The 15,037-nt window shown below is 44.2% G+C and overlaps 2 protein-coding genes across 2 annotated transcripts in view; one reads left to right on the forward strand and one right to left on the reverse strand.

Moving 5' to 3' along the window:
- Window positions 1–2,523, forward strand: part of NSUN5 (NOP2/Sun RNA methyltransferase family member 5) — a 7,649-nt gene extending 5,126 nt beyond the window's left edge. Inside the window, exons 5-11 of the mRNA XM_006918560.3 lie at window positions 664–802; window positions 891–1,006; window positions 1,263–1,441; window positions 1,637–1,847; window positions 1,928–2,068; window positions 2,137–2,250; window positions 2,382–2,523. Of these exons, the coding sequence (XP_006918622.1) occupies window positions 664–802; window positions 891–1,006; window positions 1,263–1,441; window positions 1,637–1,847; window positions 1,928–2,068; window positions 2,137–2,250; window position 2,382 (901 nt within the window). The 3' untranslated portion in view covers window positions 2,383–2,523. The remainder of the gene's footprint in view (window positions 1–663; window positions 803–890; window positions 1,007–1,262; window positions 1,442–1,636; window positions 1,848–1,927; window positions 2,069–2,136; window positions 2,251–2,381) is intronic.
- LOC102893923 (nuclear envelope pore membrane protein POM 121C) overlaps window positions 2,515–15,037 on the reverse strand; it is a 30,951-nt gene continuing 18,428 nt past the window's right edge. Inside the window, exons 6-13 of the mRNA XM_006918562.3 lie at window positions 11,698–11,789; window positions 10,988–11,061; window positions 10,373–10,497; window positions 10,144–10,246; window positions 9,718–9,894; window positions 6,906–8,561; window positions 5,146–5,268; window positions 2,515–4,752 (exon numbers count right to left, since the gene is read on the reverse strand). Coding sequence (XP_006918624.1) covers window positions 4,655–4,752; window positions 5,146–5,268; window positions 6,906–8,561; window positions 9,718–9,894; window positions 10,144–10,246; window positions 10,373–10,497; window positions 10,988–11,061; window positions 11,698–11,789 — 2,448 coding nt within the window. The 3' untranslated portion in view covers window positions 2,515–4,654. The remainder of the gene's footprint in view (window positions 4,753–5,145; window positions 5,269–6,905; window positions 8,562–9,717; window positions 9,895–10,143; window positions 10,247–10,372; window positions 10,498–10,987; window positions 11,062–11,697; window positions 11,790–15,037) is intronic.

Consider the following 15,037-nt stretch of genomic DNA (forward strand, 5'->3'; position numbering starts at 1 on the left):
TTGTCTCTTTCTAGCATGTTGCTTGGAGACCAGGGTAGTAGAGAATGGCTGTGTTTAGGTTTGAATTCCAGCTCTGCCATTTGATAGCTTCCTGAACTAAGACATTATTCTTTAGGCCTGTTTCTATGGGGGTCAGGTGGAGTGGACAGTGCTTCTTTGCATAGTGAATATTGCCTTCACTCCAGCTCATGTAACTAAATCCTCATCCATCAGGAATCAGCTCAGCACTCAACCTCCCTGCAGCCCCCTTCACTCTCCAAAGTAGTAATCTCTCCTGAGGTTAAGTTTTAGCAGCAATGGCTGACATATTATTGAGTACCTAACTTGTGCCATATATTTTTCTGAGTATTTTACATGGATTAACTTATTTAATCCTCACAACTACCATTTTTCAGAATTGCAAACAGGCTGAGATGAAGGCACTTTCCCATGCTTTCACCACTGGTAAATGGCTGAGGTGGGATCTTGAAACCAGTCTTGCCTGAGAACACATTCTCTTAACTGCTGCCTGTTATATCACCCTGTTTATTTCTGCATAGCAGTCTTAAATATTTGTTGCATGAATGAACAGTTAAAGTGAGGTAACATGTGAAATGCCCAGCCTGGTGCCTGGCATGGAAGAATTCTGAAAATGGTGAATGAATAGTTCTTATTCTCTGGCAGCCTGGAGGACCTAAGGGCCCTCAGAGGGAAGTGTTTTCTTCTGGATCCCTTGTTGCCAGAGCTGCTTGTGTTTCCTGCCCAAACAGATCTGCATGAACATCCACTGTACCAAGCTGGTCACCTCATTCTACAAGACAAGGTAGGGAAGGTGGGTAGAAGAGGGAAGAATGTTTGGGAGTGATGGACCTGGAGTCTCTTCACCCAGCAATTATGTTCTGCCCCACCAGGCTAGCTGTCTCCCAGCCATGCTGCTGGCTCCGCCCCCAGGTTCCCATGTCATCGATGCGTGTGCTGCCCCAGGCAATAAAACCAGTCACTTGGCTGCTCTTCTGAAGAACCAAGGGTGAGTGCCATGGTCAGACAGAGGAAGGGAATAAGGTCTGATCCTATACTTGTTAAGAAGAAATCAGGAACTCATTATTCCAATAGGACTGAAGGCTGAAAGGAAGATTTTCCTTTAAGTAGTTCTGGACCTAGGATAGTTCACAGTATAGCCCCAAGCTAAGCTTCCCAGTAGGTTGCAGGTGTGAGATGTGAATCCCTTAGCTCCTACAGGCCATTTACATGTTATTTTACCTCAACTCTGCCCTCTTCCCTAGGAAGATCTTTGCCTTTGACCTAGATGCTAAACGGCTGGCATCTATGGCTACTCTCCTGGCTCGGGCTGGAGTCTCTTGCTGCCAGCTAGCAGAGGAGGACTTCCTGGCAGTCTCACCCTCAGACCAGCGTTATCGTCAGGTCCAGTACATCTTGCTGGATCCTTCTTGTAGCGGCTCTGGTGAGATGAGAAATCGTGGCCGAGGGACCCCATTGATCCAGAGAAGCAACCTTAGAGCAGAAGAGGTTGCAATTCATTTTGACCTTGGGTTTAGTTCTGACTCAAATCATCTTGTAACCCTGGGCAAATGTTCTCATCTGTAAAGTGGGGATTTCAGTATGAAATAAAGCGTCTCTAATTAAGTCTCTTCTTTAGGTATGCTGACCAGAAAGCTGGAGGAGTCTGGGGCAGGTGCACCTAGCAAGAAACGCTTGCATGCCCTGGCAGGGTTCCAGCAGCGCGCTCTGTGCCATGCGCTCACTTTCCCCTCCCTGCAGCGTCTTGTCTACTCCACATGTTCCCTTTGTCAAGAAGAGAATGAAGATGTGGTCCAGGATGCCCTGCAGCAGAGCTCAGGAACCTTCAGGTAGTGGGGTTTCTCCCAGGGTCTTGGGAATAGAGGCTGCTTTGTTTTACCTAGAAGTCTTTGTTAATTCTTCTCCGCAGGCTAGCTCCTGTTCTACCCTCATGGCCCCATCGAGGCCTTAGCACTTTTCCAGGGGCTGAACACTGCCTCCGGGCCTCCCCTGAGACCACACTCACTGGTGGCTTCTTCATTGCTGTACTAGAACGGGTAGAGGTACCAAGGTGAGTTGGGGGCCTAGTGGAAAGATGCTGAAAGACTGAGACACATCTAACTTGTACTTTTCTTCTAGCTCAGTCTCACAGGCCAAAGAATCGGCACCAGAGCTTAGACCCAGCCCAGCCCCAAAGAGAAAGAGGAGGCGGTCTAAAGCAGCAGCTCCTCCTAATACACTGTCTTGCATATAGTAAGTACTCAAAGCTTTGACTTCTTGGGTGGGAGGAAAGGAAGACACTAGTCCTCCCCTCAGCTTAGCCTTGGGCCCTCAGCCCCAGGCAGTTTTGTTTTTGAAAGGTTCTCTTCTTTTTATTTTTATAGGAAGGAAACTAGTAACCCTGTTTCTCCAGCTGGAAAGACACTGGATTTCCGAGTCCTTTGGGTCCCTTCCCAGCGCGGTGTTCTTGCTGGTGAGAGAAGTGCTGCCCACAAAAATAAAAGGCAGGACATGGTCTACAATAGATCACAGTTCTTTTTTTTAATTCTTAATGACATAAGCAAGGAGAAAAGTCTCACATTCATACTAAAAATTCCAACTAGACTCACAGGAATTAAGTATTTGTAATGGAAAGTCCCAGCCTCCCGTTCCTGTCCAGTGCACGTACATGTACACATACACACTCACACACTCATACTCAGGCGTGCCAGGACACCCTCTTCAGGGAGTTCCTGGACCAACTGTCCTGCCTGTGGCACTGAGGTAAACTAGCTCAGAGTACTAAAACTAAGAGGGTCTACCTTACTTAAGGTATAGGTAGAAGCTTGATTTCTAGGCCCGTGCCCCACCCCACCCCTCCAATCCTAATATGTATTTGGGACTTGAGGTTCAGGCCCCCTCTTCAGCTCCACAGACAGTTAAGTATTAACAGAGCTCTTCTTGGGGTTAGGGAGGAACAGTCCCCTGCCACAAAACATTCAACCTCAGTCACGAAGGGGGCAGAAGGACTAGTTAATCTAATGTCACATTATTTATAAAGTAAGAATTACATTTTTGTATAATGTGTCCAGAAGGAGCTCTAGTCCCTCAGGAAAGCTGCCTGGGACAGCACTTGAGCCTCTTCTTCACACAGGCATAACTTAACTATACAGGCTAATTCCTAGTCAATAGCATTTATACTTAACCACCTCAATGAACCAAGCTTGAAGGAATTTAAAAGGCAATTTAGCTTAAATACAAAAATAAATTTATTTTGTTAAAAAATGTTTAAATATTTTTTCTTTTAATTTAGACATACGCATTCATACTTCTCCCAAAGATGGGCATGGCAGCAAGGCTCCTGGGCCTGGGGTATGTGGTTTTGGAAGAAAGGAAGAAAAGGGGGAGGGTTGGACGTGCTGTTGGGAAGGGAAAAAAAAAACTAAGTATGGGTCATTAATTTAGGTTTTCTAACATGTAACTAGGGGTGATCTAGCCTCCTGTGAGGTCAGGAAGGTGGGAGACACACAGCAGAGAGAAGAGGTCTTTGCTTCCCCTTGGCCCCATCCTCCTGGGCTGCCAGCCCTTAAAAGTCAAACACCATTTGAAAATCTAGGAGTCGGCACTTGTAGCCATAAAGTGGTGCTACTTTCCACATTCAATTAGCTTAAGTCCTAGAAACTTGAAACAGTTAAGTCCGGCACTACCAACATGCCGCCACTCATACAATTCGATTCTTCCTCCAAACTCGATTCAAAGAGCAATAGACATAAGCATCAGACAAAGTAACACAGGACAAGGCTTTAAACATACAATCCTGGAGAGGCAGACGTGCCCAATGAGGCCAGCAGGGAGCTTGAGCGAGGAGGCAGCTGAAAGCAGCAGTGGGCATCCTGCCTGCTTCCAAGAGTTTCCCTCTATGGAGCAAGGGATCACCCCTAGATCTGCCAGGCTAACAGTCTTGAGCCACCAAGCTTTTAGGGGCCAAACTGGCAGGTTTGGGAATTAAACACTGACTCAGACTTGGCAGGAGGAAGTGGAACAGCAGAAGCAGCACCCACTGGGATCTCCAAGGCAAAGCTAGATTCAAGATCATTTAAAAAGGAATAGATCCTACAAAGAACCAGTGAGGGACAAAGCAGCAAGAAATGGGGAAATAGTCCCCTAAAGGGACCAGAGGAGAACCACCTTTTATAGCCAAGCCAAGCAAGGTAAAGCTTTAGGGATAATCCATTTCCCCCAATCCCATCAAATGCATACCAGAGGTGCAAGTGGGCAGGGCTCTCCCTCCTACCCTCTGGCAAAGATGGCTTGGGGGTGGGGGGGTAGGTAGGAAGAAGGGAGGCCCCCTGGCTAAGCTTATACACTAAACAAGTCAGGGAAGTGGACGATATGTACAGCTGTTTCTTTAGTTCTCTCCAGCCAACTGTTCAAGTAAAGGATCAGGCTTTTGCCCTGCCACATCCTACCACTCTCTCCCCAAGGAGGCCTGAGGCTTCTGCTTCCTCCAGGAGAGGGAATTGGCTGCCAGGGCTGCTACCACCTCCTCGGTGGCTGAAGCCAGAGGTCTCAGGTAGGTTTGCCTTAAGGAACTAGACAAATCAGAGGCTCTTGCTAACAGATGCTGAGGTCCAGATTTGGGCAAGGGGTAGGGGGAATGAAGGGCAAGGGACAAAGGCTACTTCTTGCGGGTGTGCTGTCTTCGAGCCTGCAGTCGCTGTCGAGCCCCTGGGGTCTTGGATCCTGCACCAATGGAAAATGAAGGGGCCGCCGATCCTGGAAAGATTCAACAAGATCTCATCAGAGCATCTGCTACCTGAGAACACTTCTTTGGGTGCCCCAATCTCCACAGAAAGTTGGGCCAGCAGAACTCTGAGTACTTGAATAGGGCTTCTGCTGTATCAACTGCATTTGAGGAGGAGCCTATTAAATGGCAAAATGCCAGAATCATAGTCTGGGAAAAGCCCAAGAAGGCATTTTTACCTGGCTTCCCAGTATCCTGAGAAATTCTGCCCCAGATGGTTCCTCTCCGATCTCTGCTGCCAACTCCTAATATGGGTTGTGTGGGACTCCCAGCCAGGCCACATCTTTCTCATGCTTATGACCCTGATGTTCCCCAGAGGGCCTCAGCCAGAACCTGCCACTCCATCCCACCCCACCCCCTCTTACCGAAATGTCCGACTCCGACAAAGCCTTGGGTGGGTGTTGAGGATGCCCCAAAGGGGAGGCTGCTGCCCGATGTGCCCACCCCAGGGGCAGGGGTGTTCTGACCAAAGGTAGGTGTGGAGGTGCCTAGAATGAAGAGAGCAGAGAACTGTAGAGACTAGGCCATTGAGCAGAGGGCATCAAAGCAGACGGTAATGAACCTTGGGAGGTCTGCTCTCTGTAGGGGCACTCCGCACAGGACACCTTAGCCCTGGACCACTGGTTCACCCATTCTATGGAGTTGTACAGGATAATTAACACCTGGTGCTCCAGGTGAGCCTGCCCGTCTCCCGCTGAACGTCCTGCGACAGAGAAAAAGCCCCTTTGTGTTGCCTTCTTGCCACCCAAGGAGTATAGCTTCTGCATTCCCTTGGCCACCACAGCACCGCAGAGGGGAACAGTCAGTGGGTCCCCCACCTCCCAGCTTGATCAGGTCACCTCCCTTCTATCAAGACTAATCACATAATGCCTCTTCTGTTTACCTGTCCACTCCCCTCCAGAAACCTGAGCCTCTCACCAAATTCACCATCACTTGGGAGGCTCCACCCTGTTGGTCCCCTGATCTGCCCATGGGGCCCACTGGAACTCAGTCATCAGCAAACTCTCTTGCCCTCAGTGAATCCCACCACCCAATACTGACACTGCTTTCCCTAGAGCACCTCTCGGGGAAGGCTGCATTCTGTCTCATGTGCACTTGTCTTGATCGATGTGGGGTAGGTATCTTCCTCCCTGAGGCCCTCACCTTGACAATCTTTTCTTCTCCCCAACCTCCACCACCCACTCCTACAGTCACACCTTGCTCTAGCTCCTAAATCTTAACTGCAAGTATTGCAGTCTTTCAGCTCAGCTGTTTCTAGTACTCCTGGATTTCCTTAACCTCACCAAGACCTCTAAGTCCATTGCCTGTCCTGTTATACTTGCCTGAGTTTAAGCAAGTTGGGTTTTACCAGCTATCCATTTATTTTAGATCTACACTTCAATGACTAAATGTTTCTGGAGGAAAAAAGACACAACACTGCTAAATGGCTTCACTTTAAATTCATAACCACAATTTGCCAATCCTCAAAACTGCCCGGCAATTATATTACAATTATATTCCTTTTTTATGCTCCAAAATGACTATTTCACGAGGCCCTCTCCTATGTACGCATTTCACCCTAATCCACCCCCTGAAGACCTCTCATATTTAATCAAGAAAACAGAAGCTATCAATATCAAAACTTGTAATTCATCTTCCACGTGGCAAATAAGATAACTTCAAATCCAAACATTTAACCTTGGCAATGAATGATTTTCAATTCTGACAACCTCTCAACCTATTTTTATACCATTTCCATTTTTAAACTTCTAGCCACATTTTGCTTTTCTCTGTTCATGAACATACCAAGCTTGTTTCTGCCTTTGGGCCCTTGTGCTAAATAAATAGCCCTGTTCCTGTAACGCTTTCTCACACACTTACCCACCCATACTCACAACCCCTTTTGTCACAGATATAGTCCTGGCTTAAATTGATTTCCTCAGAAAGGCCTTCCTTGACTACATAAATAACTCCTCCAGTCAGTATTATATATTTTACTTTATCAAGACATTTATCGCTACCTGACATTGTATTTATCTATTTAATGTCTGTCTCTTCACCACCATTATGTAAACTAAAGAGTGGAGACTGTGCTGGCACTTACAACAAGGCCTGGCACAGAAACCAAGTCAATTCCTAATCTCACCTCCAAACACAGGTTTGCTCTCAGGTGCGTTGGCCACATTGAAGGCAAAGGGTGTGCTCTGGCTGGGTGCACCCAAGCTGTTCTGACTCAAGCATCCCCCAAAGGGGGTTGTGCTTCCAGTGGTCCCGCTCTGTCCTCCAAAGCTGAATGATCCAGAAGTGGAGCTGGTGCCTGGGGTAGCCACATTGATCCCAAAGCCCCCACCACCAGCTGGGGCTGCTGAGCTCCCAAATGTGAAGGGTGATGGTGTTGTGCTGCCAAACATTGAGCTACTGGTCCCGCTGCTAGTGGTCTGGGTTGTAGCTCCAAAGCCAGAGGTGGTGGCTGCACCAAAAGAGAAAACAGGTGTGGTGCTGCCAAAGGCTGGCTGAGTGCTGGCAGGCGTGCCAAAGGCAGAGGCTGTGGATTTCAAACCACCAAAAGCTGTCTGCGCAGTGCTGCCGAAGACTGGCTGGGCCGGGGCTGGTGCTGGAGTTGCAGTTAGGGCTGGGGCCGCAGAGTTTCCAAAAGTGAAAGAGCTGCCAAAGCTGGGGGTAAGGGTTGGCTTGGTAGCCCCCTGCTGTTGCCCATCAGTGGCCCCAAATGCAGGCTGGGGGTTGGATCCTGGATACGATGGGAGAGGGGCCTTGGTGCTTGAGCCAAAGAGAATGTTGAATGCTGGGGTGGTAGTGCTACTGAATGTCAGCGTAGGTTGGCTGGTGGTGACTGGGGCTGAAGCTGTAAGAGTGCTGCCAAAACCACTAAAGCCAGTGGTGCTGCTGCTGCTGGTGGCTGTCGGCACAGCACTAGGTAGGGACTGGCAAAAGGTGGTGACTGCTGTTGAACTAGGCATGGAAGGCGGCTTGCCAAATTGAAATATGGAGCCCATGGCGGGCGTAAAGCTGGCACCAGAGGCAGAGGGAGTCCCAAATAGAAAAGGCTGGGAGGTGGAAGTGGTGGTGCTAGTCATGCTGCTCATGGCGCTGGTCACATTGCTCACACCAAAGCCGAAGGCAGGCTTCGAAGCTGAGTCTGCAGAGGTGCTGGCTGTGGTCATGGACACTACTGTTGTGGTGGCACTGGCCTGGCCAGTGAAGAGAGGGGCACCTGTGGTTGTGCCTGGAGTAGTTGTTTGATTGAAGGAGAAGGGAGTTGACAGGGGCACAGATGTAGGTGGCCCTATGCTGCCAAAGATAGGCTTGAAAGTGACAGATGAGGTGCTAGTAGTCGTGGGGAGGGCAGAGCTGGAAGATGCTGTGGTTGTGACCTTGGAAGGACTAGATGGTAATGGGCTCTCATTCTCACTTTTAGGTGGGTCCACAAAAATGGGCTTGAATGTGGGAGATGCCGAAGATACAGCAGGAGCTGCAGAGGCAGAAGGGTTAGCAGGTGGGGTGCTCAGCATTCCCAACAGAATACTTTGCTTGGGGGTGGGGGATGGGGCAGACAGGGCTTGAGATTTAGCAGATGTTTCAGCCTGAGGTGCCAGAGGTGACTTGGTAGTGTCACTGACTGGTATTGTGGAAGAAGCAGGGGTCAGCCCCAGGAAAGTGACCGTGGATTTGGAGTCTGAAGAGGTGCCTAGAAGGGGCGCTGACTGTGAAGAGCCAAGAGGGCCTAGAAGGCCGGGTGTCTTCGGAGGCGAATGGGCCACAGTGGCTGTCACTCCAGCAGATTCTGGGAAGAAGAGCAGAGAAAGTAAGTTCTGAATACTTCAGATGTGGCGGTATTCAATTGCTTTTGTATCCTCCCTGTGCCCGCACAATGCTAGGGATTCAAGAGTCAGTCAACAAATATAACTAAACCTATACCACAGGCCCTTATTCATTCCTTAAAATCAAGGAAATGTACATTATTTCTACCTTCCACAGATCATAAGGAAGACAGAAGGGATAAAAACTTGGCTTAATTGGGGTTAAATGTGTAGAAACTAAGGAATATCCAATCACCTGAACTCAAGTCCAGTTAATTACCTAGATACACCTTACTATCTAAAAAGATTTACTATATTTGCCTACCATGTACTAAGTACAAGTGTAGAGCTTATAACCATGAATGGGATAATTTCTGTCCTTGAGCCCTGGGACAGGCTGATAGCAAACATATATTACTATATGATAAAGTGCAATAACAGGACTGTGTATATATGCAGTGCCATGAAGGCATGTGGCTGGAACAATCAACAGACCCTTGGAAACCTAGAGGGAAAAGTAATTAATATTATCTTGTGCCTGTGATCTAAAAGCATGTGACAAGACATCTTAACCATGTGATCACATTTACACTTTGGTGACACCTCATGAAGCAAGTATTATTTTCATTTTACAGATGACGACAGCAAGGCTAAAAGCAGCTAAGAAACTAGGTTTCAAATTAAGAGCCGTCTGACTACCAAAATTAAGGTGCCTTCTCCAGCTTTAAGTGTTCCAGGTCCCCTTCCCTAAAATTTCCTGATTGGAGAATCCTGAAGCACTTAAGCTTGCTCCAACACAGATTTGGTCAGCCAGAGGAGGTTTAACCCTTACAGTTTCCAGCAACTGACAGGCAAGATGCTTTTACTTCAATCTCAACAACGGTTGATATCATTATATGCTCTAAGCAGGGGTCCCCAACCCCTGGGCCACGGATACTGGTCTGTTAGGAACTGGGCCACAAAGCAGGAAGTGGCGGGCGAGTGAGCGAAACTTCATCTGTATTTGCAGTAGCTCCCCAGCACTATCATCACCACCTCAGCTCCACCTCAGATCATCAGGCATTAGATTCTCATAGGAGCACTGGTCCCCTGGTACTAAAAAGGTTGAGGACGGCTGCTAAAGGAAGCTTTCCCACTCACCTGAGAAGGATGGCAGGCCTGGGGAATTCTGCATCTTCCTCAAGCTCTCCAACAGTGGGTTAGTGCTTGGGGCTGGGAGGGAGGTTGGGGAGGAAGCAGTCCCAGTAACAGGCAGGGTAAAAGTAAAAGAAGGCTGAGTGGTAGGTGGGTTCTCAGTGACAGAGTTTGAGGCAGCATCTAAGGAAGAAAAAGAAGACTCAATTGTCCTCCCTAGTTTGGGAATTCTTTCCAGTGGCATATTGTAGAGCACGGGGATGCTCAGGGTCTCAATATAACTCATTTAGAAATGTTTTCCCTCAATCTCAGTGCTCATTGTTCTTCATATTCCATTGAAGACCCTAATGGATCTCTCAGATGAAAAAGACGAAAATAAAACCAAAGGAAACAAATCCTCTCTGGAGTATGAAATTGATCTGTATTCCTTACCAGTCTTATCCTCCAAGACCTTGTTAAACCATTGTAATGAAGCTTTCTTTTCCAAGTCTAGGTCTTCAGCAGTGATTGAATAACCGAGCTGGGGAGGTGGAGGCTACCCAAGAGAAAAAGGAGAAGTCAAAGCAATCAGAAGACACTGGAAGAAATCTGCATTTAGCCTTCCTAAGACTTAGAAAAACTAAACTGAGGTAGGTGGGGAGGTAGACAGATAAGATCATACCAAGGTCAGCTGGTCCCCTCGCCTGGAGGGCAGCAGCTGAATCTTCCGTTTACGCTGCCCAGAGTTGCCAGGTGTAGATGGGGAATTCCATGAGTTCTGTTTCTTGCATGCGGTTGTATCTACGACTAAAGAAAGAAAGATAGACTTTGTTTTCTTCCTCCCCTCTTCCAGAAATGGATAGGTTATGTCTATCCACCTGGTTTTTAACACTAAATTTTCACTGGGTGTCTCTGAAGATTCTATCTTCCATGGTTTGGGCTCTTGAATGATGTTTGTAAGATTATTACTAATAGTCAAGAGGATATAAAGAAGAGAATTACTCCAGATGCATGCATACAACTGCTGGACAATAATTCCTGGATTGTTCAGAGATACCTCAACCTAAGCTCATCCCTATACCACAGTTACCATGGATTATACTGTATTTGTTTATGTCACCATTCTCCCTTACTGGACTATAAGCCTCTGAAGGACAGGAACTTCTATCTCTGTAATCTACCAGGCCCTTTACACAGCAATGCTGAAAGCATGTTTTTGAATAGGTGGTAGTCTAAACATCCTCCATAAACACTTCTACCACTGCTATAAGCCACTCTTAAGTGTTTATCAACTTACCCTTTTCTCCCTGGGGCTCCTTATCTGTTACTAATGGAGTTGAAGAACTAGAATGATGAGAAAGTTCCTCTTCTCTGTAAAAAAACAAACAAACAGAGAACTAGGTTTAGAAAGATTTCCTAACAAAAAATATTGGATAACTTACACCCTCCTAACTACCACTGGCCGAAGTCTAGAACCACCATGATCTGAGATCTCAGTTTGCCAGGACAAAAAATAAAAAAAGTCAAAAGAAAAATCCCACAGAAATGAAGGAAGATAGTTTATGGAAACCATAGAGAAGACTCTGTCTTAAAACAAGCACAAAACAATTATCTTCAAAACCTAATTACAACCCATCAAGCTTCTGGGAGTTCTAGTCACAGACCTGGTCTCAAAGAGAGTGGGATTCTAGTTGATTGTAGGTACTTAGAGGGTCAGCTGGAGTCAAGAACATGAAATCTACTGCCTGCTGACATTATGCACTGTTCATTCTGTGTAGCCTCTACTCTTACACCCTGATCACTCATGCAGAATAAGGAAGAGAACTAGAGATCCCTACAGCCAGTACACGTAAATAAATGTAAGAGATGAGGGCAGTTCAGGTAAGTACTTCACTGTCCTAGATGTTAATTTATGTGATTCTCCAGTGTTGCAGAAAGCGTAAGAGCCCAGTAAAATTTCTTCCTTTCTTGTCCTCTCATGAAGCCACACAGCAAATCACTGATTACCTTATTTTCTTTGCTGGCCTCTCTGGTGTCTGGGAGCGGGATGAGGCTGGGCTGGAGAAGGGTGATGTACTGGGACCACTTCTCTTCCATAGCTAAAAGTCAAACAAAAGTAACGTGACTGATGTAGCTGATAGTTTAGCATTCAACCTTCAATATAATTTTATGGTTCTTTTCATCACTACATATGAAGTCTCCTTTCAAGTTACTAAAAAATATTTCTTTGAGGAGAAAGACACCTGAAAAGAAAGTCAATTGCCCATATTAACTATGAGATAAAAGTCTGAAAAAGTAATGAAATGCTAAATAAAAAATAGAGAAGGAATGAATGTATTTTGCATGTATTAAAGGGTGGAATGTTACATTCAGTAATGGTTGAATAAAATTAATTTATATTTAGATAACAAATATGAATTTATTTATATGTACTTTGATAAAAGTAAATTAAGAAACTGTTCTAGTGAAGATAAGGCAGTAAATTAAGTCTTGCTTTCATAAAATTTTCAGTTTCACTTAATTTTATAGTAAAAAATAGGCTAATAATATTTATTACTTTTACATCTACAGTATTTATTGTTATATTATCCATATATGTCTCTTATGCCAAGAAGAGTCCCTTAATAGCAAAAAGTCTGTTTTCATCACGACCTCCTTCAAAGGGTCCTAGCAACAAAGTAACTGACAAAGAGCAAGCACTCTGCAAATAAAACTTTAGCCTAATTACAAAGTTACTAAACAATCACGTTTTTCCTATTGAGGCACTTCTTTCTAGTGATTTCTTACTCTGTAATGGTTGCATCACATAAGCACAAACAGGGAAACAACAATGCTTAAAAAAAGTCTGAAAGAAAAAGAAGGTTTTAAAATCAAAAACAGGTGGTAAAACAGTAGATCAGTTCCATAAGACTAATACTAGGAAATCAAAGGCTCAGAATAAGCTTGAGAAAAATGCTGAAATCCATAAGTTTTTTTTTTTTTTTTTTTTAAATGTTACTCTCAGGTAAAAAACAGGAAAGGACAGTCATTTGGGGGGAAAAAATGCTTGGGTCTCACACCTTGCATTTTTCACACTGCCAAAGGTGATTCTAATGTTTTGCCAGGGTTCAACACTTAGGAGGAAAAATATTATCTACTTCATACACTGTATCTATACAATCTAGATGTAATAACCTTTTACATGTAAAAAGTGAAACAAAAGAACTATAAAAAAATAGATGAGTTGTTAAATAATATGGAGTAGGGAAAAGACTATGTTAGAAACAAAAGAAAGCTGAAAGAATGTTACATAAAAACTAAGAACCTCTCTATATAAAAATATTGCCATGTGGGAAGGAGACTTTACTATATATCCTTTGCACCATTTGAATTTTCAACCATACTAATGTTTCCATAAAATAGAAATAAAGTTTATGTGGGCAGGAAACAAATGAACAAAACAAAAACCATAAATAGAACAAAAAGCAAATATTTTCAATTAAAGGGTTAAGAGTTAATATCCTTAACATGTCAAAATGGAAAACATGCAACTTCATATAAATATAATGAACATGTCAAACGAAAAGTGGGCAAAAAAATTACAAGGCAAGTCAGAAAAAGAAATAATCTATGTATCTGGCAGTCAATTTAGTTCTGCACTTCAATTTTTATTTGCTGAGTTCTACTTCATATACCTTTATACTTTACAAAGAATGTAAAAATAAAAATAAGCAAGACTATTCCTATCAAGTAATTTATGGGAGACCACTTAGGAATAACCAGGTGCTGTAGGTGTAAAGAAAGGAAAGAAAGGGAGGGAGGGAGGAAGGAAGGAAGGAAGGACGGACGGAAAGACAGAAAGAAAGAAATTTATAATCTGGAAGAGGTTGGTACATAAATTGACTCTAATAGCCAAAAGATAAAACAGGTTTCTAAAAAGGAGACCAAGAAGAAAGAGATTATGCTGTTTGGTTAGTTGTCAATAGAAGATAAAGGTGACATGTGAGATGCTCCGTAATTTGATAAACACTTCAAGAAAGACAAACCTTTATAGGCTTACAGTGGGATGGATAATCATTCCAGATGGAGAACAGAAGGGAAGGGAAGGAAGTAGGGAAATACTAGGTGCTCTTAGGAGATAATATTCCAGTTTGGCTTAAATATAAACTATAGATAAAAGAATAAGGGACCGGGTATTAGAAATGCAAGCTAGGGGTATGAACTTTTGAAGGCCAGGGTAAACAGCCTACTATGGAAAATGACAAGTCTTGTAAGGCACATGGAGGTATCAATGTCATGCACAAAGAGGTAGAACAGTTCACTTTTTATACCTGGTACTAGCCTAACATTTGTAATGATTTTATAATATCAAAGCTACAACTTCTAGTTTTGGTAGCTGAGATTTGAGTATTTACAAGTGTTCCTCTGGAAAAACACAATTAAGTCAAATATCTATACTACCACTTGCACCAGATCTATATTGATTACTGGGGATATTTACTACTTCAGTACACATTTCTTTCAAAGAGAAGCTTCAACATAAATAAAGCTTCAACATAAATAACTTCTATGTTACTTTAATCTCCCCTTCCTAAGGCCTACATCTGAGAACTTTCATATATTCAAATATCACACATCAAGAGAGGGCTGGTAACTACTTACAATAGAACAGTTAGCAGCTATTAGAATCACTGAGTGTATTTCTTGTAGTAGGTCACAAGCTCCACCAGGAGTGAGGGTGCTTTAGAACAAAATCTGACCATGTTTTAAGCAATGGCTGACTGTGTTGTTTTAGACCAACCCTCCTGGTGAGGATAAGTAAAAAGTGCTGAAGAATATATAAAATACATCTCTTTGAAGGTATGGCAGTATGAAGGGCTATCAAAGACAGTGAGACATTGTAGAGACCAGAGAAAAGGTACCAAGAGGTAAGCCCCACACTTAGATCTACTTTTTCCTTCATGGTGATTGCCAATTCCAAAAGTAAAAGCTACTGAAAAAAACTTCTGGCAGTCTCTTAGCCCTGAAAGACAAAAACTGGAATTCAGTGCTTTCTAAAGAAGAGGAGCGCTAAAAAACATTTCGGGCTTTTTGCTGGGATCCTGAAGGCTACATACTAGGATATAAGGCAAATAAAAAACAAACCAGCCTTCCTAAGAACTGACAACCTACTCAGAATCATGTTAATTCCAACTGGACAGAGGTAATCTGCTCCTACTATAGCTGCCTGCCAGGGGCAAAAGTAAAACCTCTCTGGAGGAAGATACTATCATTCAGAGCTTCAGGTCACATTTCTCCTCAAATATCTGAGAGAGAAACAAAAGAACAGAAGAATCAAGTATATAAAAAGATATTTAATCAGTAACGA

The sequence above is a fragment of the Pteropus alecto genome, unplaced genomic scaffold, assembly GCF_000325575.1.
Source record: "Pteropus alecto unplaced genomic scaffold, ASM32557v1 scaffold68, whole genome shotgun sequence".
Taxonomy (NCBI): Eukaryota; Metazoa; Chordata; class Mammalia; order Chiroptera; family Pteropodidae; genus Pteropus; species Pteropus alecto.